This window comes from Macrosteles quadrilineatus, unplaced genomic scaffold (genome assembly GCF_028750875.1).
Source record: "Macrosteles quadrilineatus isolate MER2022 unplaced genomic scaffold, UCM_ALF_1.0 Scaffold_2__2_contigs__length_208266976, whole genome shotgun sequence".
Taxonomy (NCBI): domain Eukaryota; kingdom Metazoa; phylum Arthropoda; class Insecta; order Hemiptera; family Cicadellidae; genus Macrosteles; species Macrosteles quadrilineatus.
The window spans coordinates 130944461-130968449 of record NW_026542595.1 but is presented as its reverse complement, the minus strand read 5'-3'; the positions used below and the strand labels follow the sequence as shown (position 1 = coordinate 130968449).

General features: G+C 36.1%; 2 protein-coding genes across 2 annotated transcripts in view; one reads left to right on the top strand and one right to left on the bottom strand.

Annotated features, from left to right (window-relative positions):
• LOC128985428 (uncharacterized) overlaps nucleotides 1–23989 on the top strand; it is a 433133-nt gene that overhangs the window by 191616 nt on the left and 217528 nt on the right. The window lies entirely within an intron of this gene.
• On the bottom strand, nucleotides 1835–16285 carry LOC128985425 (carbonyl reductase [NADPH] 1-like). The gene is made up of 6 exons (XM_054404903.1): nucleotides 16064–16285; nucleotides 14977–15105; nucleotides 14230–14361; nucleotides 13544–13782; nucleotides 3983–4188; nucleotides 1835–3102 (listed from the first exon to the last, which is right to left on the bottom strand). The coding sequence occupies exons 1-6, from the start codon at nucleotides 16079–16081 to the stop codon at nucleotides 2990–2992; spliced, it is 837 nt and encodes a 278-aa protein (XP_054260878.1). The 5' UTR covers nucleotides 16082–16285; the 3' UTR covers nucleotides 1835–2989.

Here is a 23989-nt window from a genome sequence, read left to right as displayed (position 1 = left end):
CTGTACTAGAGGATAACAAATACGTCAAAGAAAAGAGACTTAGTTCTACTACCAAAACACTGAAACTTATTGGTAAGTATGATTATTATGATTCTGTGTTTGATTCATGGCCTAAGCTTGAAATAATCGAGACAGTTCCCGAAGATGAGATAAATAATATTAATGCACACAACCTTCCCCATAGAGCTGTTGAAGAGGAATATAGAATTCAACGAATAAAGTGGAAATTGAATGCTCCCGCTGCGCCATGGTGGGGGGGATATTGGGAGCGGTTAATACGTGTGTTAAAGGACATTCTTAAGAAAAACTTAGGACTGTGTTACGAAGAACTGATGAAGTTAGTATGTGAATGTGAGTGTCTTATGAACAGCCGTCCCTTGACCTATGACAGTGACAACCAGAATGAACATGTGAATGGTTTTATACAAATTGTTGTACTGTTGAAGAATTGTATTGTGACGTTTACTTATTTTATGAATTAAGTGTTTGTAAATTGTTGTCGAACTACTCAATTTACAAAGGTGGGGAGTGTGTTACGAATTGAATTTAATAGACTTTGGTTTCATACCCACAATTTAAAAGACTTTGGTTTAATCAACTACTGTACTATGTGGAACTAACATATGATCATATGTTTGATTTAATTATTCTGATTTGTAAGTAGAAGTGATGTTATGAATTTTTAAGAATACAGTTTCTTTTAGTAAGTGAATAAAAGAGGTTTTTATTTTAATTACTCGTTAGAACCTGAAGGGAATATTTAATATTTTTAAGGAATTTCCCCTAAGTTGTAATAATTGTACTATTTCTGTTGGATAGCAAAAAGGCGTAAGAATGACAATATTAAACAATTTGTACGAACTAAGACAGAAATATAGGCAACAACATATCAATATATCAAACAACTGGGAAGGGGAATGGTAGATGTACTAGCAATTAGGCATGGGGCGAGGGAGCTGATGTTGAATCACAAAAACGGCAGCGACAAACTATACTGACAATATTAATCAACTCATACGACTAATATATAGATAAGATAGAAATATAGACAACAACATATCAAACAACTGGAAGGAGGGAATTGTAGATGTACTAGCAATTAGGCATGGGGTGGGGGAGTTGGCCCCCAAAACACTCAAAAAACGGCAGCGACAAACTATACTACTTTGTAAATTTGAAATTCCTACGTTATTCTTATGGAGAATAAGTCAACTGTTGTAGTTTCCATGTTTATGAACATATTTTGATCAAATTTGGAAAATACATTCATATCTTACTAAACTACAGTATTAACATTGAACAACAAAAAACACTTTTTTATCCTCCCTGTTGCAGCAAACCTAAGTACTCGTTAAATTATTGTACTGTATTTAAATAGGGAATAAATGTGATAATTTTAAGGAGACATTTGAGTGTAAATCCATTCAGGCAAATATAAATTCGCTAAGTCTGCAGGTTTGCTGCGGCGGGGGTATTTATTAATATTTCTATTCAGGTTAGGGTTTTCAAATACTTTAAAATACCACCCCAAGTTCAGGTCAGGTTAGGGTGGATTTGGACTTTTCTTAGTAATTGACAATTTTTAGGTTTTTTTAAGTTACTATCCAAACCATGGTCTTGTTACTATATATCTAAAGTTTGACCTTTTGTTAGTTGGCACCATTACTTGACAGTCTCCTTTAAAATGACGCCCTGGGTCCTGAATCTACTTGTCTTAATGTTTTCATGTATTTGGTATTTTAATGTACATTTTTGTTGAAGTTCCTGATTTCCAAGTTTATTCCCTCTCAAGAAATAATGATATAGGATAAGGTGCAAGCACACAGAGTCTCAACAGTGGTCCAATAATCATGTATTTCTATTACAAACATATCACAGGAGGTATTTAAATATAATTATCAATTATTGAATACAAAAACATTAACCTATTTTGCTAAAGTAGAACCTCGATAGCCCCGTGTAAACAGGTGGCTGGATTTAATTTAAGAAAAGGCCGGAGCATCGATAGGCAATTATGACAAAGAGTTACTATAAGTGAGTGTGAAAAACCCAATGTTTTGGCAAAAATAACAACTAAACATAACCACAGACTAGAAGCATGGCATTTTTTAATGAGTGGATGGCGACTACACATAAAATGTGAGTTCCGTGAATTGTATCCACTTGGCTGTACTGTAGTAGTGCAGTTTGGAGTTGCGCTTTATTAATTACTCTACTACTAAATAATACTCGACTATTAGGAGCAGACATTAATTAATTTAATGTATGTAATTATTAAGTGTACCAGTAGTGGCAGTAATAATAATTGTTCCATTTTTTACTGTACTTCAGTATGAAATTACTCTACATACATACAATTTCTTTTAGGCTAAAGTTTTTTTAGAGATGTAATCAAGCCCGATTTTATCGAGGGCCAAACTATCAAGGATGAAAAATAGGTATTTACCTTTGTCTACAGCTCAATCTGTTGTAACTTGAGTTACGGCCGTTTCGGCATTATAATGCCATCGTCAGACGTTGAACATTCAGCTGAAGTAGCGTCGTCATAGTTGAAACGGCCGTAACTCAAGTTACAACAGATTGAGCTGTAGACGAAGGTAAATACCTATTTTTAATTAATATCACAGCTCAGGGGCTAAAAATGGATTTTAATATCAAGGATGTACATACCTACTAAAAGCAACTCACTAACTTACAAAAAAGTAAAAATCTTGAGCTTTTCTGATTCATTCCCGTATGAATTATGTGGCTTTTAATACAGTACAAACTGATATAACTATGATTGTTGAATTTTAACACCTAGGTAAACAAGGAGGTGAAGCAAACTATCACTGAAAAAATTGATTAATCGGAGTTACTTAAGTAGACATGAAACTATGCAATCATGCTAAAAAAATGCGAATTACAGTAAATCAGTAAATGTTGTCTCAACAAAGTCCAGCGGTAAGTTTCACAAAAGGTAGAGAGTTTTTCGTAGTTCTGTTAAATACTACATTTGGGGATCGGTCCAGTTGCGTATTGTTGAATCGCACCACACATACTGACCCTTGGGCACATCTGCGGTCTCAGGCAGCAAAGCCAGGTAGAGAGGTGCTGCGGCTCCTAAGAATGGCAAAGACATTAGATTTTTTTCAATGTGTTACGTCACATCTCAGGATGTAGGCTCAACATTACTTCAGGCTGGGCCTAGTAGAGGTTGCAGCATATCACTGATCCCAGCACCTCGTGGACCAAAATCCACACTATTACCAGCTCGCTCCCAGAAGATACTAGAGAAATTGTTCACTTGACAGCTTGGTTTATGGGATGAGTAGAGTTTTATATGCTGTGTGGATACGAGCCAAAATAAAATTTTCAGGTGGATTAACAATTTGAGAAAAACGGGAACCATCTACAAAAAACAAGAAAAATGAAGCCGCTCGGCAAAAAATAACTGTTAGGACACTGTATATGTTTAACAGTTAGGGAAGCTTTGATTCTTAAAAATGTTCATGTGCTCAAGCACTTTTGAGGGCACAGATGAGGCAGCGACGTTTGTTAAACACCTATGTTTATTTTTAACAAGATTTACGGCCCACACTGCTTGGGATTCAACGACTGTATTGTGTCTCATGTTCCTAGGAAGGGTTATTCACAATCCCGTGATATTCTGTAACCCCCGAGGGCACTATACTTGATCGAGTGAGAATTTTTTCATAGGGGCGTTTTCGAATTTCGTACCTACATTCACAGACCCCGAATGCAGATGGATCTTATGGACCCAATTAACCAGAAAGTGGTGACAATTAATGGTGGCCGTGAAATGCTGAAAAGTGTAATCAAAGAATTTAAGATAACTATTGAAACATGCATGAACATTTTAATGTAAAAAAGTTATAATTGACACAAAAACAAAAGTAATGCTTAGTTCTAAAACATCCGTTCCGGTCACCCTTCACAAACCTAATTTGTAACAACTACCCGTTGTTTTACCAACACTTACCTTCCTCAATAGTGAGAGGGCCCTTGTGGCTAGACATGTCAGTGCTTACGTAGCCAGGATGTACGGAGTTGACGACAATTCCCTGACGAGAATCACTGTCGAACTGTCGTTGATGCACTCTCGTCAGTGCACTCACACCTACCTTGGACACTGCGTATGCACTCTCCCCCCACCCTTGCTCCTTGTGACGACCTTCTGCTGCCGCGCTGTCGAGAAACAACATTGTTAATTTATTTAAATATTTAAAAGAAAATATCTAATAATCCTGTATGGCTCAAATTTAATAGAATACAATTTGAGGTAAGAAAACCATTTCATATTGGTACAGCTCGTGACATCTAAGCTGGCACTTGGCTGATCACTACTAGCATCTAGTTCAAAAACATCTTGTCCCGTCATGCGGGTTGCGTCAACTGTCCTTGCTACTCATGTGAAGGCGCTCAAGTACATATATACGGGGAGTCAACCCCAAGAGGTAGAGAAAATGTTTGCAGTCCGGTCTTTTCCTTATTTCCACCCTCCCCCTGCCTACACTGCCCGCGCTAGGCCAAGTGCCAGCTTAGGTGTCACGAGCTTTACCTGGATTGTGAAAGGCATAGGCTATTTTAAGAAGGATACAATGTAAATTTCTTTACCAAAGCCGTATGCTAGATGGTTAGCTCTAAATATTGGTTTCTTTTGTATAATGATATTTCAGGTTATAAAATTCTCTAAAAATAGATTTGATTATTGGATTCAAACTGACCACAGCAAGGTCTGATAAACAAAGAAACATTCAAAAGGAATTTGTAAAAAAATGTTAAATCACTCGTAGAATTGAAAACTGATGTAATCTTTTTTTGTCCTAGGATGCTAGGCACAAGCAAGGAATTGTTTTTCACATTACTTCAGGCTAGACCTAGGGGTTTCGGCATTATCACATAGATAAAATCCATTGGTGATTTGGCGGGATATGAACCCGGGACTTCTGGAACCAAAGTCCTGCGCTCTAACCACTAGACCAGCTTGCTCTCCTGAAAACTGATGTAATAAGTGCATTAAACAACAACGAGAAACAATATAGTTACTTAATAATATAACATAGGTAAAAAATATTGTATGTGTTTTGCCTTCTGGATTATGCTTTTTCCTAAATGCCAAAACCCAGGCGTTGTCTCTTTAGAAGTACAAGAAATCCTTCATTCAGTATTCTGATTCTATTTAGACTAATGAAAGAGTTAACGGAGAGAGATACAGTATGAGAAGCTTTAGAGTTATGAAAAGAAGATAAAATAGTCCAGATCGAATAGCTGGATGAGATAATCAAGACTATACTGAGAAAAGGTAAGCCTACATGTCCTTTTAAAAATAAGTACCTAAAGCTAGAAAAATGGACACTTCTACAAAATTTGCACTGGAGTTTAACAACAATGGCTTTGTTTCATTTAGGACGTAATCTAACAGACTAGTCAGTGGCGGATTAGTACCACCTTGTGGGAGGGGGCGGATCCGGGGGGCCTGGGGGGTATGGAATACCCTCCAGCAAAAAGGGGGGTCCTCGCCCGGGAAAAATTTTAGAAAAATACCTTGAAAAACCATTAGTTTTAGAGGTTTTAGACTAAAAATTTTACTGTATATTCTTAAAGTAAATCTAACACTTTTCATAAGCCATTTGCCTACTAGGCCTACAAATTTGTGTGCCTAAAAAAGTCATAGCAAGAACCTGTTTATTTTTAGCAAAATTAATCACCTATATTAAAATTCTATGAATAAAGTAGGCACTACTAACTGGAATTATATAGGTACATATGAATGATACACATTTTAAGTCCTCTTCATACAGTATTATTTTTAAACTACACAACTTTTATATATATAAAAAAAAAAAAAACATCAGACAGGATAAATAAAAAATAATAAACTCATGTCAAAAATAAATTTAACCAAATTACATTTTTTTTTATTAAACAATATAAAGGTACAAAAAAATATTTTTTTTACATGTTTTCAATATACTGGTGAGTGGCCTAAATACTTTAGTTTAAATGCTATGAATAAAGCAAGCCTTTTGGATTTATGTACTGTACAGTATATGAATGATACACATCTTAAGCCGTCTTTAAGCAGTATTATTTTCTAACTACAAGACATTCATTGTAAACCATAGTTTGTGTATACAGGATTAAATAAAGAATAATAAACTCCTTACATTTTCCATTTAACATATTTTGTAAGACAACATTCACGTTAAATATCAATTAACCTAGTATGCTACATTGTTTTTAAATATAAAAGGAAAAAAATTACATTTTTTAAACATTTGTTCAATATGCTGGCGAAAGAAAATCAGTAGCCAAAATACTATCTTGTCAATTGATAAACCTAGCTTGGAAATAATTATGAAAACATAAGTTTTCTTCTTTTCCCACCCTTTTCAATGTACCTGTCGATAACCTTTTCTCTGTCAATCGTTATGTCTCTATGAACATATAGCAGAGCTAATCCAGTTAAGCGGGTTTGGCCACAACGGTTTCTCAACCAAGTTTTGATTAGCTTGAGTGTTGAGAATGATCTTTCTGCTGTAGCGGTTGAAACAGGAAGAGATGACAAAATCAGCAATAAAGTTCTTATTGAGGGGAAGATCTCTGGAGTACAAAATTGTAAACACTCAACAGCGTGGTTTGGAAGTTTTAATCCATTTCCCAACTCTCTTTTCCACTTAGATGTCCAAAGTTTAATTTCGGCCTTTAGACAAGAAATGCAGTCACTTTCATTGACACCAATTACTCTATGATATTTTTTAGAGAGATTTTCTGAATCCCTCAATATTGATTTAAGTGACGTTTTTGGTGAGACGTGGTTTTTAGGAAGCAACGAGTTGAGTTTGTAAACGTCAAGGACTTGGGCAGAAAACCTATTCTTGAGGTCATTATTTAAACAATCAAGAATAGGTACGAAGATGTTCACTCTGAAGTAATCTTCTGGGTTCGATCCGGCAACATTCGGCCGATTAATTTGCTTTGCTGTAGTTCGTGGCACTTTGATTGTGCTCCCCACAGCTTCAGCTAATTTATGGGCTCTCTGAAACAATTGACTGAACTCTGTGTCAGCGTTTTGCCGTTTTTCTTTTAGTACTGTTATTGTATCAGTTAACAAGTCCTTTGCTTGGCCGATGTCAATAGTTTCTTTTTGAAAAAATCTACTTAGTGGCAATGTTTGGCTACATCAGCAAGACAAACTAGAGTCAAAATGAAGTCTCCATTCGTGATTGCACACAATAGGGTTGTGGCTTTAGCACTCGAGTTGTCACTTGAAAAATGTGACCATTGAGAAATTTGTTCCAGGGACAACACAATTTTTCAAAATTATTAATAACAGATTCAATAGATAGGTGTCTTTCAACCCATCTAGTCTCACACATAGAAATAAGCTGGCCACCAATATGTTTTACCAACACCACGTTTCTTTTTCGGGAAGCTGTGAAAAAGGCAACAACTTCTTTGATAATACCAATTGCGTTTCGTACTGATTGCACATTGGAACATTTCAAAATTGATAAGTTCAAAGCGTGACTTAAACAAGGAGCTCTTTCTGCATTGACACATTCTTTTTTTATTGTGGCAACTGCTCCTACTATCTCCGAAACCATAACAGAACAACCATCGGTAGCAATGCCGACACAATTGTTAAGATCAAGGTTGAGACGTTTCATTGAATCAAGAACAACTTTGCCAATTCTCTCTCCAGTGAATCGAGGATCTTGATCTTCTTCAACTTCAACATCATCATCAATACTGATAATTAGGTCGTCGTTTTGCTCAAATGGATCTTGATTGTCATCACTATCAGATGGTGACGATGCAATTTCATTTTCATCATCTTTTGGAGTAACTTTCGGATTTACTTCCAACAGATTTTTTTCTGGCTCTCGAAGGTTGATGAAACCTATGAAGTCTTCTCTGATTTTTTCTTGATAAACATATCTCACAAAGATAGTCATCTGAGATTTGTGACTAATATCAGAGGTTTCATCAAAACCTATACTATATACTTTGTTTTCCTGCATTCTACACAATATTTGTGACACTATTTCTTGACCACAGCATTCTATTAAATCATTCTGTACAGTTTTACTAAGAAATGAACCTCTCATGCTTTCGGACTGACATTGTGCCAAAAGTTCGATCTCTCCACATTCTTCAACTCGAAATTTCATCAATTCTTTAAAGTTGCCTTTGTTTGTTACCGATACACCACAGTCTTTCGGGAAAATGGATCCATCGTCATGGTGTCCTCTAAACGATATGTTTTGCCTTCCAAGAAATATTACATTCTGCAAAGCAAATCCCAATTTCTTTCGGTTTTCTTTTGCTCTTTTTAGTCTGTATGTATCAACTTGATTTTCTACTGATTTCTCGGAGTTTTTGTGAGAAACCAAAAAATCGTTTGCTCGTTCTAAAGCTTGCTGGTGATACTGTGCTTTGCTGTGTGTTTCCAAGTCACCATCCTTTCCCAACAATTTAGAAAAACGTTTAAGAGGCTGGACCACCAAGGTTTTTAGTTGTACTCCTCCGTGGTGACCACCTTTAAGACCAGGTGCAAAAAAAGGACACACTTTACAAAATAGATCATTTGTAGATGGTGATAGAACCAGCCAAGATTTATACTTTTCCAAATGCTCTCTTTTCAGATAACGCTTCTCAATCTTATTACTTTTATTATGTTCAGAAAAAGGAAAACTGTAGCCAGCTGGAGGTTCCCAATGACTTTCTAGGATGAGGGCAAGAACTCTGTCCGAAGGTTTTGTCCCAATATGTAGTGCGACATCATTTTCATTCCTGGTCTGGTCTTCAATCTGTAAAGAGTCGTTTTCTGAAAGACGCTCATCTCCAGCACATTCTTTTGGCTTCACACCTAAAAAAAACCCGAAAGTAGGAATGTTGTTTTTATATTTTATCCTTTGACACTACAGTATGACTAAACGAAGCGGGGCTTTTGTTATGTCATAGTGTTATAGTATTGTGATAGCAATTGATTGATTGAACTTTCCACAGAACCAAGAATCCTTAAGCACCTGTACCAGTGTGGTAGGGTCAAGAAATGGAATTAGGCCTACCAAAATCCGTATGTTGTGCCTGAATGTACAATCATTGGAAAATAAAATCCCTGAACTGGAGGTTATGTTGTTACTGGATGACTTTATGGTGCTCTGTTTGTCTGAACACTGGCTAACAAACGAAATGATTTCTTGCAAGAAGGTGTGCGGTTTTACGTTGGCGAGTGCCTTTTGTAGAACTGAGATGAAACATGGGGGTGTGGCTCTATTTTTAGCCAACTCCCTTGCAAACAATTTCAAGGTCATTGATGTCTCAAATTTTTTCCGTGAACTTCACCATGAATTTGTATGTATTCATTTAGATTTTGAAAATATTTTATTTGTTGGAGTTTATCGTTCACCTAATGGTGATCTTGAACAATTTTTGACTGCCTTTGAAGAACTTGTAATTTCTCTGAGCAACCTGAGAACTGACAACCACCTTGTAATAGGTGGAGATTTTAATGTGGATATCCTTACTCAAGACACGAGGTCAGCTTTATTTCTGTATTTACTTAGATCTCTTAATATTTATTGTAAAAACCATGAGCCTACCCGCCAAAAAGCTTGTCTAGACAACATAGCTACCGATTTAGACGACACTTGCCTCAAAGTGGAAGTAAAACGGATTGCTATCAGTGACCATGATGCATTATGTGCCGAGTTTATCTGCAACAACATGGAATCTGTCTCCAACGAGGCAATGATTACAAAGTGGGTAAAGAAGTTCACCGAAGAAGAGATACAATATTTTGTATCACAACTGGACAACATTGACTGGAGTACGGTGCTAACATCTGTTAACGCAGAAGAAAATTTTAAACTCTTTTTGGACCTTTTTGTAAATACAATGGACTACTATGTGCCTACCAAATGCATAAAACCCAAGCCTTCAACATACCGCAAGAAGAACAAACTGAAGTTGCCATGGTTAAATGAGACTCTACTCAAGAAGAGAAATTGGATGCTCTTGATCTACGACCTTAGAAAATTCACCTGAATTGAAAAACTTGTACCGCAGCGTGAAGCGTGAATACAGAAGTGACCTGAGACAGGCTAAACTCGAATTTAATGCCTCAAAAATTGAAAACTCGTAAAATAAATGTGCTATGGCCTGGAACATCATCAAGGCAGAAACAACTCCTGGACGTCCGAGGTCAACTTCACTGCTACCGGATGACTTTGGTGACTTCTTCACAAACTCTGTACAGTCAGCGAGAGAGGCAGTTGGGGTGGCAGCGACATCCGCCCAACAGATGCTACAGGTGACTCCTTCTCCCAACAGCCAATTTGAATTTGAAGAGACTAGTCCAACACAAGTGTTTGAGTTGGTATCAAGGATGAAGAACTCTACAAGTAAGGATCTTTAAAACATTTCAAATTCATTAGTTAAGAGGATCATTTTGCATATAGTTTTTCCGCTCACATTTTGTATCAATATGTGTATCAAGCAGGGTGTTTTTCCAAATTTTTTAAAGATTTCTAAAACAGTGCCTATTCACAAAAAAGGCAGTTGGGACTGTGAGCAAAATTTTAGGCCAGTGTCCATTTTGCCAATTTTCTCAAAGATCTTTGAGGCAGTATTAAAATCTCAATTGTACAGGTATTTTGAATGCAACAATCTGTTGATGTCCTCCCAGTATGGTTTCCGCAGTAATCTATCGACAATTGATGCAATTGATTGTCTGGTAGCTAAAATTGTTGGGGGCTTTGAGGGGAACAGCTTTACTGGGGTTACTTTTTGTGACCCCAGTAAGGCTTTTGACACTGTCGACCATGACACGTTGTTAATCAAGTTGAAGCACTATGGAGTCAAGGAGAACTCAATTGAGCTGCTGAGGTCGTACTTGGGAGGACGGCAGCAGATCATTCATGTGAATGGTATGAGGTCAACCTTAAGGGAAGTGAACCATGGAGTGCCTCAGGGGTCAGTGTTGGGGCCCCTCCTTTTTCTGATAAGTGTCAATGATATTACAGGTAATGTTGATGCCGGGATTGTCAGCTATGCTGACGATACCTCGCTGGTACTTACGGAACAAAATTTTTCAAAGCTGGAAACTGCCATGGGACAATCATTGGATCAGGCTGCTGACTGGTTTAGGGCTAATTTCTTTCTTTTAAATGAAGACAAAACTGAGTCAGTAATTTTCTCATTGAGAAATAATGAGGTAAAGAGTGTTAAGGTCCTAGGTATTGTGTTGGATAGTAGGCTAACTTGGGCAAGTCATATAGATCTAGTTTGTTGTAGGCTGTCTAGAATCCTATACTTGCTCAGAAACCTGAAAATGTGTGTACCTAAAGATTATGTCAAAACTGCTTACAAATCCCTTTTTGAAAGTGTAATTTTATATGGTTTGAGGCTATGGGGCAGTGCACCAGATGTAAAATGTGTATTGCTACTGCAAAAGAAAGCAGTTCGTCTGCTGGCTGATGCAATGTCCACAGATCATTGTAAGCCCATTTTTGTATCTGAGGGCTTGATGACATGTTTTAGCTTATATGTATTTGTGTGTCTATTAAATTTAAAAAGTAAGATAGACGATTTTCATGAGCATGACACTAGATCTAAGAACCTTTTTGATGTGCCATTTGTTAGATTAAGAAAAAGTCAAGTTCAACACAGCTTATTAAGTTTAAGATTTTTTAACAGACTCCCATGTGAAGCCCGAAACCAGAATTTTTCAAAATTCAAAACCAACCTCAGAAACCTTTTATTGGCCAACCAACTGTATTCCTGGAATGATTTTTTTAATATACCAGCAGCATCCGTAAGTACCTATTTTTAAGTTTTTTACCAATTTTTAAGTTTTGACTCTTGATATGTGATATTTATTTGACTTGCATGTGTAATTAGACCTTGCATCTTTTAGTTTTAGTTGTGAACATAAAATGATTATTTATTATTATATATTTATTTATTTATTGTAGAAATTTTGAGAGTTTTGTAGAAGCATGTTGATTGTTATTGAATTTGCCTTGTGATTATTATGACGATTCCAAATGCATGTATTTTGTCATTTTGTCAAAAGGAAAAATAAATATTCTTATTCTTATTCTTATTCTAGGTTCCTTACCTGTAGTCTTGTGCTTTTTAAAGAAGAAAGATGTTATCTTGCTCGTTTCATGATAAAGCTAAATGCAGCAAAAACTAAAAACAACTTAAGTCCACATTCAAATTAAATATCTGTCAATTAATTGCTCTTCCATCTCTTCTCACAGTTCGCAGTATAAAATGGCGGCGGCGAGCCGATCGGTAACAGACGAGTGAGACAACGCCATGATGGACGACAGACAACTCAATAGTCACGAAAAAAACAGTATTGCCAACCTTCGTAGATTATTTTCCTTAAAGCGCTTGTCCTTGTTTATCAAAATTCAAATAAAAATATTTATATATGATCACCCCGACTTTTTGTTAAAACCGTAAATTAACCATACTAACCCAGTTTTACCACAGACAAAACATTTATTCTTTCTTTTGCAGACCTACAACGAGTATTTATTTTCCGTGCGTTGCCTTGTAAAATTTTTTTCTGTCTCTTGGGCCTCGGGGGGGGGGGGGGGGGGGGTTGCCCCCACCGCCCCCCCCTTTAATCCGTCCTTGAGACTAGTAATTAATTGAAATCCAATGGTCAAAAAGCTTAAATTGCACAACTAAATTGATACTAATATTTCAATCTCCTCTTCTCTCACTTAATTCTGAATAAAATAAAATATAAACTAAAAAAGCTACATGTAGTTTAATAAAAATTAAATTAAATTAATAAACAGGTTTCATTTCAGCCTAACGCTTCCTTCATATCACCTTTGTCAACATTTTAAGTCAATTACTGGTTTCTATGTTTAGAAGCAAGTCAAATTTTTTTTAGCTATCTGTGACAGTTACAAGCTTATTCAAACACATATAGTAATATATAAATAGCCTACAGTATCAGAACCATTACAAAACTCAACATACAATCTCATAAAGCCTTATCTCTGGTTAAGAACAGTGATTATGACATTTAATGACACATGACTATGTTGAAAGAGTTAGCATTAGTCTATACCAACATGTAGGCTACATATTTTTGGTTTTGAAACTAAACATACTGTCAGTTAATCACTCTCACACTTTTTGCCGTTACAATTTTGCCTCTGGCCAACAAGCGTTTCTTCCTTAATTTGTTGTGTTGTAATAACCCCCCCCCCTCAAAAAAAAAACAGCTAGTTTCATTTTAGCATAGCCTACTGTCATATTTTGCTTCTTGGAATTTTGTAGTAAAACAATAAAGAATTTCTGTACACAACATGACCAGTACAAATTAAATGTTTAAAAACTACCGGTAATTAAAATTACAAAACCTTAACCTTTTGTGAAACTATTATATAGCTGTTCTTTCAAGGTGAAAGTAATAACATCTTTGCAGAAATTGACTCTTCAAAACATGTAACGGCTATCTATCAAAACCCTTTGTAAATTACGAAAGAATATTTTAGTTTCATACCTGACAAACTCATTCATGAGTTCACTCAACTTGTCTACCGTTAGGGCAGGATCTTTGAACCGTTCCTGCAACGCCTTGCCTGGTATACGACTGACATGTCCAGCAGAACTAGATACATTGACGACCCGAGCATTGGTCCTCAACAATGGAAACAAAGCGTTGCAAACATCCAGAGTAGCGAAATAGTTTACTCGCACAGTCTTCTCGGCTTGTTCAGAAAATGGCTCAGTTGCTGCTACCTGAATCAGAGAGAAAATTAGCAGTTAAGAAGCTTGGCCAGAGATAACTAATTTCAATTTCTGATAAAAAATACCACAGCGTCTAATATGCGACAGCTAATTCCCAATATGGGAAAATCCTGTGTTATTATTTTAACAACAATGGCTTTGTTTCATTTAGGACATCAAGACCACAAACGCCCGATGGCATGATTTTTTCATGTTTTGGTAAGTTTGAAAAAATGAAGACCTCAGGCTTGTTCTACACTGGAGAACAAGATTTCTGCTTGCATAATACTGTACGGTAGCATCTATAGAATGACATTGATTGGTAGCCTACTCTAAACTTTAGCTTTATTAATCTTGTATACCGGTACAGTCAACTAAACATTAATAATTTATAACTAAGCCAATCATAAAGTCATAATAAGTTAAGTAACCTACTATAAGCATCCTAGGTCTACTTACTTTGAAGGCGATTGCAGCATTGTTAACTAATACATCCAAACCGCCATGCTTGTTTTTGATGAAATCTGCGAACTTGGCTATACTCTCCTTTGAAGTTATATCGAGCTGATGAAACTCTGGCTTCAAATTCAGCTAGAAAATGTAAGAAAATTTTAGATTGTCATTTCAAAATGGTTGCGTTTTAGTTTGTTTTAGCACACAACTACTGTTTTAGGATAGCTACCTGGCTTCTAACACTGAGCCAACTTGGCATGACACATCTTAATTTGGAACAGTTGAGTTTTGTGAATCCCCATTTAAGTGGCACAAAGGACAGTCTTCTACAATTCACCACAACTGTTGTAATATCTTCAAAGTATTGTTAGGTATGTGGAACCTTTGACTATTAATACAACAACGTGGAACCCTAAGGTTGACACTCACGTAACGTCTGGAGCTACACTGCATACTGTAAACTGTATTTTAGACCTATCCTTAGTTAGGTATAAACAAGATCAGGGTTTCGATTGTTCCCTTATAAAACGGTGACACAATGCTAATGGCGTAGACACACAAACAAAATAGAAAATGACAATAGAGAAGTGATGCACAATCACTATCCGAGGAAATAAGACAGTAAATTTTGACAATTTTGATAGTTTTACCGTACAGTAAGAGAGTGGAATCCAGATGATGATTGTAGGTAGGCCTATTTACAGAAAATTTTTTGTAGGCTTATTCAGTAGAAGTTTAATAACTTGAACTTACTTTGTTTAGTTCAGCAACAGCAGACTTTCCCCTGGCTTCATCTCTTGCTGTCAAGTAAACGGTTCCATGAAAATTTTCACACAATCCCTTCACAATTGCAAAGCCTATCCCTTTATTAGATCCTGTAACCTAAATCATTTCAGTATTATTATTCAAGTGGTGTTGATTAGTGGATTTAACTTAAAAGCTAGCTAGTTTTAAAATTGACTGGTTTAACTGATTTTTTACAGAGAGGATACGCGTCCGGTAAACAGACAGGTGTCTGGCAGTGACGTCACCGAGTTGTTTGTGGGGGCCCGGAACGCCATTACCACAACGATACGATGTACAGCCATCGGTGTTTGTGGTGAAGTGGATAGAGTGCTTGGCTGATATGCAAAAGGTCCCTGGTTCGAATCCCATCGGTAACTTTCACTTTTTGTCAAAGATTTTGCTTTGGATGCAATTTCTTCTTAACTGTACATCTTTTGTTAGAATTTTTGGCATTTATAATTTTATTTTATGGACGGAATTTAACCTTAATTCGATTTTGTCATTATCAGCAAGTTTGGTTGGTTAGGTTAGGTTATGACAGTAACTGCCGGACGCCTAATCCACGTCCGGTTACCGGACGCCTAATGAACGTCCGGTTACCGGACGCCTATCCTCTGCGTATTTTTCAAGGTAACTTACAGTAGGTACTCTTTATGTAGGCCTAACTTATGCCTACCAATATTAAATTCAATTCCGAAAGACAGTGACTGTGAGTATTGGATGGTAGACGAAATTATCATCAATGTAAAACACAACTTGGTCTTGTTACATTGCAAGTAAGTTAGCATATAATTTGATGTGTTGTGACGTCTTTTCATGGTTAGGAAGTCCATAAATTAAATTGATCAAAATCTGTCCTGCTACACTACTTAACAGGCATCTTGTTTAAACTGGCACTGCATTATTGACCCACATTGTGATTGATTGCTAGAAGGGAGTCAACTTAAACCAACTTCATCCAATTAATAACACCAGGCCTAACTTGTCAAAAACATAATAATTAGTAACTATCCTATCTAAAAGGGTAGGCTAGGCCTATACAAGTAGAACTTACAACAGCAATTTTGACCATTTTTAAAATCTTCTGAACAACGTAAGTAAAAATCTATCTGCTTCGAAATATCTCAACACTTAAGTTTATCCTGTTCTGAATAATTATGAAAAAAGATCTCGAGGAATTTGTCTGTGACTACTGTACTTTAGAGCTCAACTATGCACCACCGACCGGTATTCTCCTGTTGCCAAACAAACCCAAACTAAACAAAAACATAACCTCTATCGAGTCGAGAAGGAGAAGTTGCAGTGAGGGAAGAGAAGAGTAAGGTGAGTGAAGTATATTTTTTTCTACTATGGTCAGCTGAGAGCTGTGCTGTAAGTAGTGCACTTGTGCAGTGTGCACAGGCACAGCTCTGTTAACTTAACTCCAGAGAGGTGGCAATATGCCATAATGCCAACTACAAAATAAAATAAGCTGTCGAGCGTCGCCACCAGGGGCCCATTTCATAATAGAGTACAAACTAATATTATTAGTAAATCAGCTGATCGCCCGATGCAAATCTAATGGAAATTACAAGTTACAATTTGTAACTTGTAGCTTATTATGAAATGGGCCCCAGGTAGAAGTAGCAGTGCATCGCATCATAGATAAAACATACTCCCTTAGTAGATTTCTCATCCTTATGGAACAGCTGAAGACAATTTTATTGTTAGTTCCTGTACGGTTTATGCAGAGGTCGTGTTTTGTTTACAATTTGTTTCCTGTTATTACAGCCATTTAAAACCTCGTTTAACCAAATAATACGATCTAATCATAAACAATAACTTGTCCCCTAGTTATATAACCAAACAGTAAAGCACAAATCAAGAAATTAACCCTAAAATAATAGAAACAAAGTTTCGTCGACACTAGCGCCCATGTGTCACGTACATGAACTAGACACGAAAAACGTGCTTCAAAATTTACAATGGGATGAGAAGTCTACTTGTGTTGGTTAGTCTATGATCGCATTCAGTGCAATTGCAAAAGTGCTATTTAGTTCTGAAAAGAGAATTGAGAGACGTTGGTCGTTGGTAGTTTTAGTACTCTGTCCAATGGACTGATTATGTTCTATCTATGACTGTCATCTTTGACTGATACAACTTCAGTATCCAATAGTCAATGATATTATATGTACTAAAACGATCAATCGATTGCTTCGATTCGTATTAATAATAAAAGTTGTACATGATTCTTTCTAAAGAAATATCAATGGAATATATGATACAAAAACGTTTAACTTATTGATGGATTTGATTAAATAAGACCTATGGTTATTTGAGCAAACACTACTTTTAGCGTAGGCCTATAGTACGATAATTATTACCACCCCCCCCTTTAAGACTATGGAGCGTTATCTCATAAATGATAATCAATGCATTATTGTTTGTGATCTTTTCGAACTAAATGTAAAACTAGGGAAAGAATATGATTGTGATTTTAGGAATAGATAATTTTGGAGCAATAGTATATTTCATTACTAGGACCGAAAGTGGCATTTTCCGTCGCGCGCTCAAGTTTTTGTGTGAGGCGAAGCCGAACACAGGGAACCCGAATTTCACGTGCGAGGCGAAGCCGAGTATTGTATGTGAGAACTATTTTCACGTACGAGGCGAAGCCGAGGACGGGAATAATGGAGCAAGTGCCGGATAATAACTTTCGGTACGAGTTATGAACGATAATTTTCATCACGACGCATAAATATACAAACACAGAATAGCAGACCTCAGTAATATTACAACTATTTTATTACTCAACTAGCTGTGTACCCGTTCTACGCACGGGGATCTTATAATATTCAGTTGAAACCTTCTTATATAACGAACAGCAGTTGGTTTGCATATTTTAAGATATGCTGGCCAAACTATTATACATAGCTTCATTTTATGTTGTTTTTTGTTGTTCCGGATCGGTATGACAATCAATAAAAGGTTAAATTACCTCTGTGTCTGCCGGTCGATCCTATAACGGTAGGCTTACTTTTATTTTTACTATCTGATCTCGTTTGCATGGCTCAATCACGTCCTGGTTGAAGTTCGTTCGCTACGCTCACTCACCTGTATGTTGGAGCTCGTTCGCTGCGCTCACTTTCCTTCAGGTTAGCTCGTTCGCTACGCTCACTTGCCTTCAGGTTAGCTCGTTCGCTACGCTCACTCGCCTCCAGGTTGCAAATTAGCTGTTGTCATAAATGTAAAAGAAATAATAGTGCTAGTGCTGCACCCTGTTGGTAATCCTTGTAACTTTAATGCTATTGAACATCACAGAACAGAACCAACTTGTTTAATTGAAACAGCTGTTAAGATTCAATAATTTCATTTCTCATAAGGTTAACATGGGCTTCCAGAAATTCCACGTCAAAAATCGACAAAAACTTGATTTTCAAGGGTTTACTGTTAAATATCTAACTGTCTCATATTCGATGAAATACGTCTAAAACCATCTCATATATGTATAGTATTTGGAAAATAAGTTTCAGGCGGGACAGTGCTATAGTTATTGAGGAGTAGTTGTAATAAAGTGCGTATTTTAGCGTTACCAAGAGAATGACAGATAGACAGACAGACAGACAGACAGACAGACAGACAGAAATTGAGATAAGGTTTGATTCGGTTTCTCTGACCTATGAAATGTAAAAATAACCAAAAAGTTCATTATTCTAAGCAATGTACAGACAAAACTCTAATTTTATTTATATAGATTAATTTGATTGAACATTAAAATAAAATAAAATCTTCTAAAAGGAAATCTACGTATATTTCTCAATAAATTTTGTTTAAACATGAAAATAAATCAACTTTTAAAAATACATACAGCTGATTCAAATCATTAAATTAAACCGTAACAAAACACTAGCGCGCGTAGTGAATAAATGGAGAACTAATTGAGAGCGAGGGAAAGTAAATTTAGAGCGAGGGAAAATCAGCTGATCGATTTTCCCTCGCTCTAAATTAGAGCTTGGGAAATGACTACTTTCATTGATGTCAGCTGTTATCGAAAATAGTTACTTTCGTTACGGAGTGATGAAAACACTTTTTTTGGTGGACCGCAGGGAACTTTGAAGGTTCCTAAAAAAACTAATTTAGCAGCTAAAGTCTTGGCACTGGAATATTACATCGGAAAATTACAGAAGCAGAAAGATATTTGATCTTATAATCCTATCCTATACTCCAATACGAGCTATGTCTGTGGGTTTTGTAATGTTTTATCTCGAAATCCAGTGGAAGGATTATGACTAAATTTTGGAATTAGGGACTTATAGGCCTAAAAACGTGATTGGCAACAGCCACTACCGTACCTCAGGAAAACTCGTATTTTGCTACAGTACACACAGTGCCGTCATTTCACAAAATCCTTGGTAGTGGGGTCGTATAGCTGCATATGATGGCAGAATATTTCAGTTCTGGCAGAGAGGCTGCAATTTTAGGTGGTTATAGTATACAAGTTTCTGAACCTAAAACCGCCCAGACCCCAATTTTTAAGGACCTCGGTCGTCCGTAATGACGTCATCAAAATGGCGGCCGTAAGAGGATGCTGGGTCCCATGAATTGGCTATAATGACCGAATGCCTTAACCGATTTTCATGAAATTTGGCACACAAGTGCTTGAATACATTATCTCGGCCTGGGTTGAAAATGGTCAAGTTTCATCAAATCATTTCAAAATGGCGGCTGTTCAAAACTAAAAAAATTATGAGGAAAATAATTGTGAATTGTTTTATACAGGTGAGTTTCAAATGAGTTCCCCCCTACTTTTTTATACATTTCTTAAGATATCAACTCCGAACCAGGTCAGATAATTGTAGAGTAGCGAGTACTTTATTTTGACTGGGTTTTATTTTATCCGTTTTTTTGTTATCAAGCTTTGTTGATAAAATATAACAATTATTTTGACTTAAAATGTCAATATTTAAAAAACCAAATATGACAATGAAAAACAGATTGCGGCATTGGATTCAACATAAAAAAGTAGTTCACAATGATGGGTCACAACACCACCTTCATATTTAAAATAATTTATCACACTTCAAAATGGCGGATCCAAGATGGCGGCTAAAAAAAATACATCCGTCATAACTGAGTGAAAATAGGTCAACAATGAATGGTGGTGTCCACTTATCTTTATCTAGCACTATTTTGAGATTATGGCCTTAGTTTGTAAATGCACAATGTTATAATGGACTAAAAATAAAGTTATAAAAAGTTCTCATAACTTTAGAATGGATCAACATTTTTTTAAACGGATTGCATCATCGTATTAAGCGTAAAAGTCTTGTTTGAAACGGTGGTTCACAACCCTACCTTTACATTTGAAAAAATAACTTTTTATCCAAAATGGCGGATCCAAGATGGCGGCCAAAAATTTAAACCCAGTCAAAATGAAGTACTTGCTACACTAGAATGATCTGACATGGTTTAAAGTTGATATCTTAAGAAATGTATAAAAAAGTAGGGGGGAACTCATTTAAAACTCACCTGTATAAAACAATTCACAATTATTTTCCTCATATTTTTTTAGTTTTGAACAGCCGCCATTTTGAAATGATTTGATGAAACTTGACCATTTTCAACCCAGGCCGAGATAATGTATTCAAGCACTTGTGTGCCAAATTTCATGAAAATCGGTTCAGACATTCGGTCATTATAGCCAATTCATGGGGACCCAGCATCCTCTTACGGCCGCCATTTTGATGACGTCATTACGGACGACCGAGGTCCTTAAAAATTGGGGTCTGGGCGGTTTTAGGTTCAGAAACTTGTATACTATAACCACCTAAAATTGCAGCCTCTCTGCCAGAATTGAAATATTTTCCTGCTACCCAACCTGAGTATGGGGGGGGGGGGCAATTTGGCGGTGTCCGGAAAGATGGGGACGAGGAAACTTAGGGACACGGAAACTTGGGGACAAATCGGGTTTTGAGCCGAGGGGGAGGCAAACGGAGGCTGACTAAGCTCTGAGAACGACTCTTTAAATCGACTCGTTCTCTATTTTTATTGTACCTAGGTCTAGTCGTAACTACGACTTGTATTTATATCTAGTTCTATCTCCCCTTACATTTTTCACCTTGTTTAAATGGTTACTTTTGTAGAGCTTATAGTGGTAGCAAAACGGGAGTGCCGATGGAGACCAGGTCAAGTCCACTCCAAGTCCAAGGAACTCTAAGGATCAGCTGTTGATAAAACTATTTTTTTGTGAATTCTTAAAAGTGGTAGTAATTTAGGCCTAATTTATTCCTTCGTCGTCAGTATATACTGATTGAAATATTTATATAAAAAATTATCCAAACACTGATTTGTATGATATTGGACACGTTTTCTTTAATTCTTTACTGCAAACGTCACTTACCAAATACCAATAATGTGACGATATAATATTTCGTCTGAAAACAAATGCCGATCTGTTTAGAAACGTGTTCTTCCTACAAACTTGCACTTGTATCTTTAAGTTATAAGTTATTTACAATCACTGACGTGTTTTGGAATCGCTTCCAGGACAATTAATTTAGTGACAAATTTTACACGTTCGTTATCGGTACAGGTTTTTGAAAAAAATGTATTTATGGTTCAAAGTACCAGTACAATCGGTACATAACTAACTCATGTCATAGACTCGCGGGCAAGAATAACTCTTAGTAGGGTCAAAGGAATCCGAATCAGAGTGAATCAATAGTACTAAGTCTTAACAAAGTAATACATTTTGATAAATTTTTGGTCAATTGACAATAACTTGTTAATCTAAATAAGGTGAACTAATGATCTCAGGATGAAACTATCAAATTAATTTAACCAGCAACAATTGTATTTTAAGATAAAAAAACATCGAACAGTAGGCCTACATGTAAAACATTGTTTGTGCCAAAACCATGAGTAACAACGAATTCTGTTAGTTGGCAGCCTAACATGCAAGGTATGATGTTGGATAAGGCAAAAGTATGTAGGTATATAGTTATAACGCCAAGAATAGGAATAATCTTCTTACCGTATGTCTTTCGCTGTGCGATCCGGTAGTACCGCGAGGCGCGAAACTAAATTAAAATACCCCCGCCGCAGCTAACCTGCAAACTAAGCTAATTTCCATTTACCCGGCTTGAGTTCTACTAAAATATTCCATAAAAATTGTCAGATTTATTTCCCATTTAATTAACATTAATTTTAGTAAGAACTTAGGTTTGCTGCTACGGAGTATTTGCTACACTTTTATGTATATGCTCGTCGCCGTATGACTTATAACAACACCATCAACGTTACAGCTTCTTTGGCATAGTTATATTTATTTTACAATTTACTGTTTGTGAATATGACCGTAGACAGTTTTGTATGTGTACGCAAGAATTACGAGACATCCGTTAATATATTAAGGTGATTATTAAAATAACTACAAACTGACAAATCAGTTGTAGTCTCCAGGTATTCCGTATTCCATTTACTATGTGATTCACTGTCTATCAGTGATATAGTCAGTAGATAGATTTCGTGGGGACTAGATAGTGACAGGATTATGCCGGGTTGCTTCATCCTCAAAATTACAAAAAAAATCAAACTAATTATCACTATTCTAACGCATTATGTGCTTAAACAAATAACATTTGAAACGATTATTTTGTTGTTAAAGAGTTCCTTCCTAATACACAGTATCATCGCATTTTGGGCTACTTAAAATACTTCTTAATTTTTTTAGGTTTACTGTTTGGAAATATTCAAATTATGATTTTGAAGTCAATCCCGTTACTGTAGCTCTCTGTGAATTGAAACAGGAAAACGATTCGTTCTAAAAGAGTCGTTTCAGAGCCTAGTTCAGCTAATCTCTCCCTTCCCCCCGGTCGAACCCCTATTTGGCCCTAACTTTCCGTGTCCCTAACTTTCCTTGTCCCCATCTTTCCTAAACTCAATTTGGCATGGGGGCGAATACCCCCCTGCAAACGGGGGCGGGGGTCCGGGGGTCCACCCCCGGAAAATGTTGCGGTTTTGAAACAAAAAGAGGGCTTTAAAGCTTATTTTAATGGTCAAAATCACTTAGAATAAAACAAAATTATGAGTAGAATTTATTTAAATTTAGGCTGAAAATTTATGAAACTATCAAATATTGACAACAGACAGAAACATAAATAAATAAATAATATTTCATTTCATTTCATTTCATTTCAAACATAATGATATGTTGGTAAGTTGGGTCATCTAAGAAACGTAATCAATAGTACAGTACCATGATGTATTAATATTATGTTTGTTATTAGATTCACGACCAATAATTTCTCTTGTACAGCATAGACCTATAGCAATGAGCCAATGAATACAGTTGTATTCAAAGCCTATAGTTAATAACAGTTTATTTTGGTTTTTAAATAAAACACGAGTATTTAAGTACTTAAAAGCAAATAAAATTTTATTATCAATAAAATAATTTAATACAAAATACAAAAGGTTCTATTCTTATTAAAGGTAGTCTACAATGTTCAAAATAAATTACGTAAAATTGATAGATACACGTGTATAATTTTAATGCTTGAATAATTAATAAAAGTAAATAACAAAGCAATGCTTATAAAACATCTGCATGTTTATGTATATATAAAATAGAAGTAAGTAATTGATCGTACAGAACCAAACAGAAAAAGGAAATGAATAATAACAAACTAATAATTTATGTAAACTCAAAATGTACTACTGAGACGCTAAAAAAATGATATTTTTGCTTCAAATTACCGGCCAAGAATAGGCAGATTTTTCTCTGCCGTGCTTTTTAGTATTTGACAGGAGAAAATATTTGTATATTAGCTAGTACAACATATTTTTTTCTCTAGCCCAGGAGCCCCCCCCCCCCTGTCCGCACCCCAAATGACGCCCATGAGTACACAATTCATTAGAACATTTAATATTAACCTTATGGGTTGCCAAGTAACCTGCTTATTATGTTGGTTGAACAAAATAACAAGGAAAAAGTAAACAA

Excerpts from the sequence above, each read along its gene's own strand:
- LOC128985425 (XM_054404903.1), bottom strand. Across the intron at positions 14,362-14,976 it reads CTGTTGCTGAACTAAACAAA|CTGAATTTGAAGCCAGAGTT; the intron begins GTAAGTTCAAGT and ends TACATTTTCTAG. Across the intron at positions 13,783-14,229 it reads ATGCTGCAATCGCCTTCAAA|GTAGCAGCAACTGAGCCATT; the intron begins GTAAGTAGACCT and ends TCTCTGATTCAG.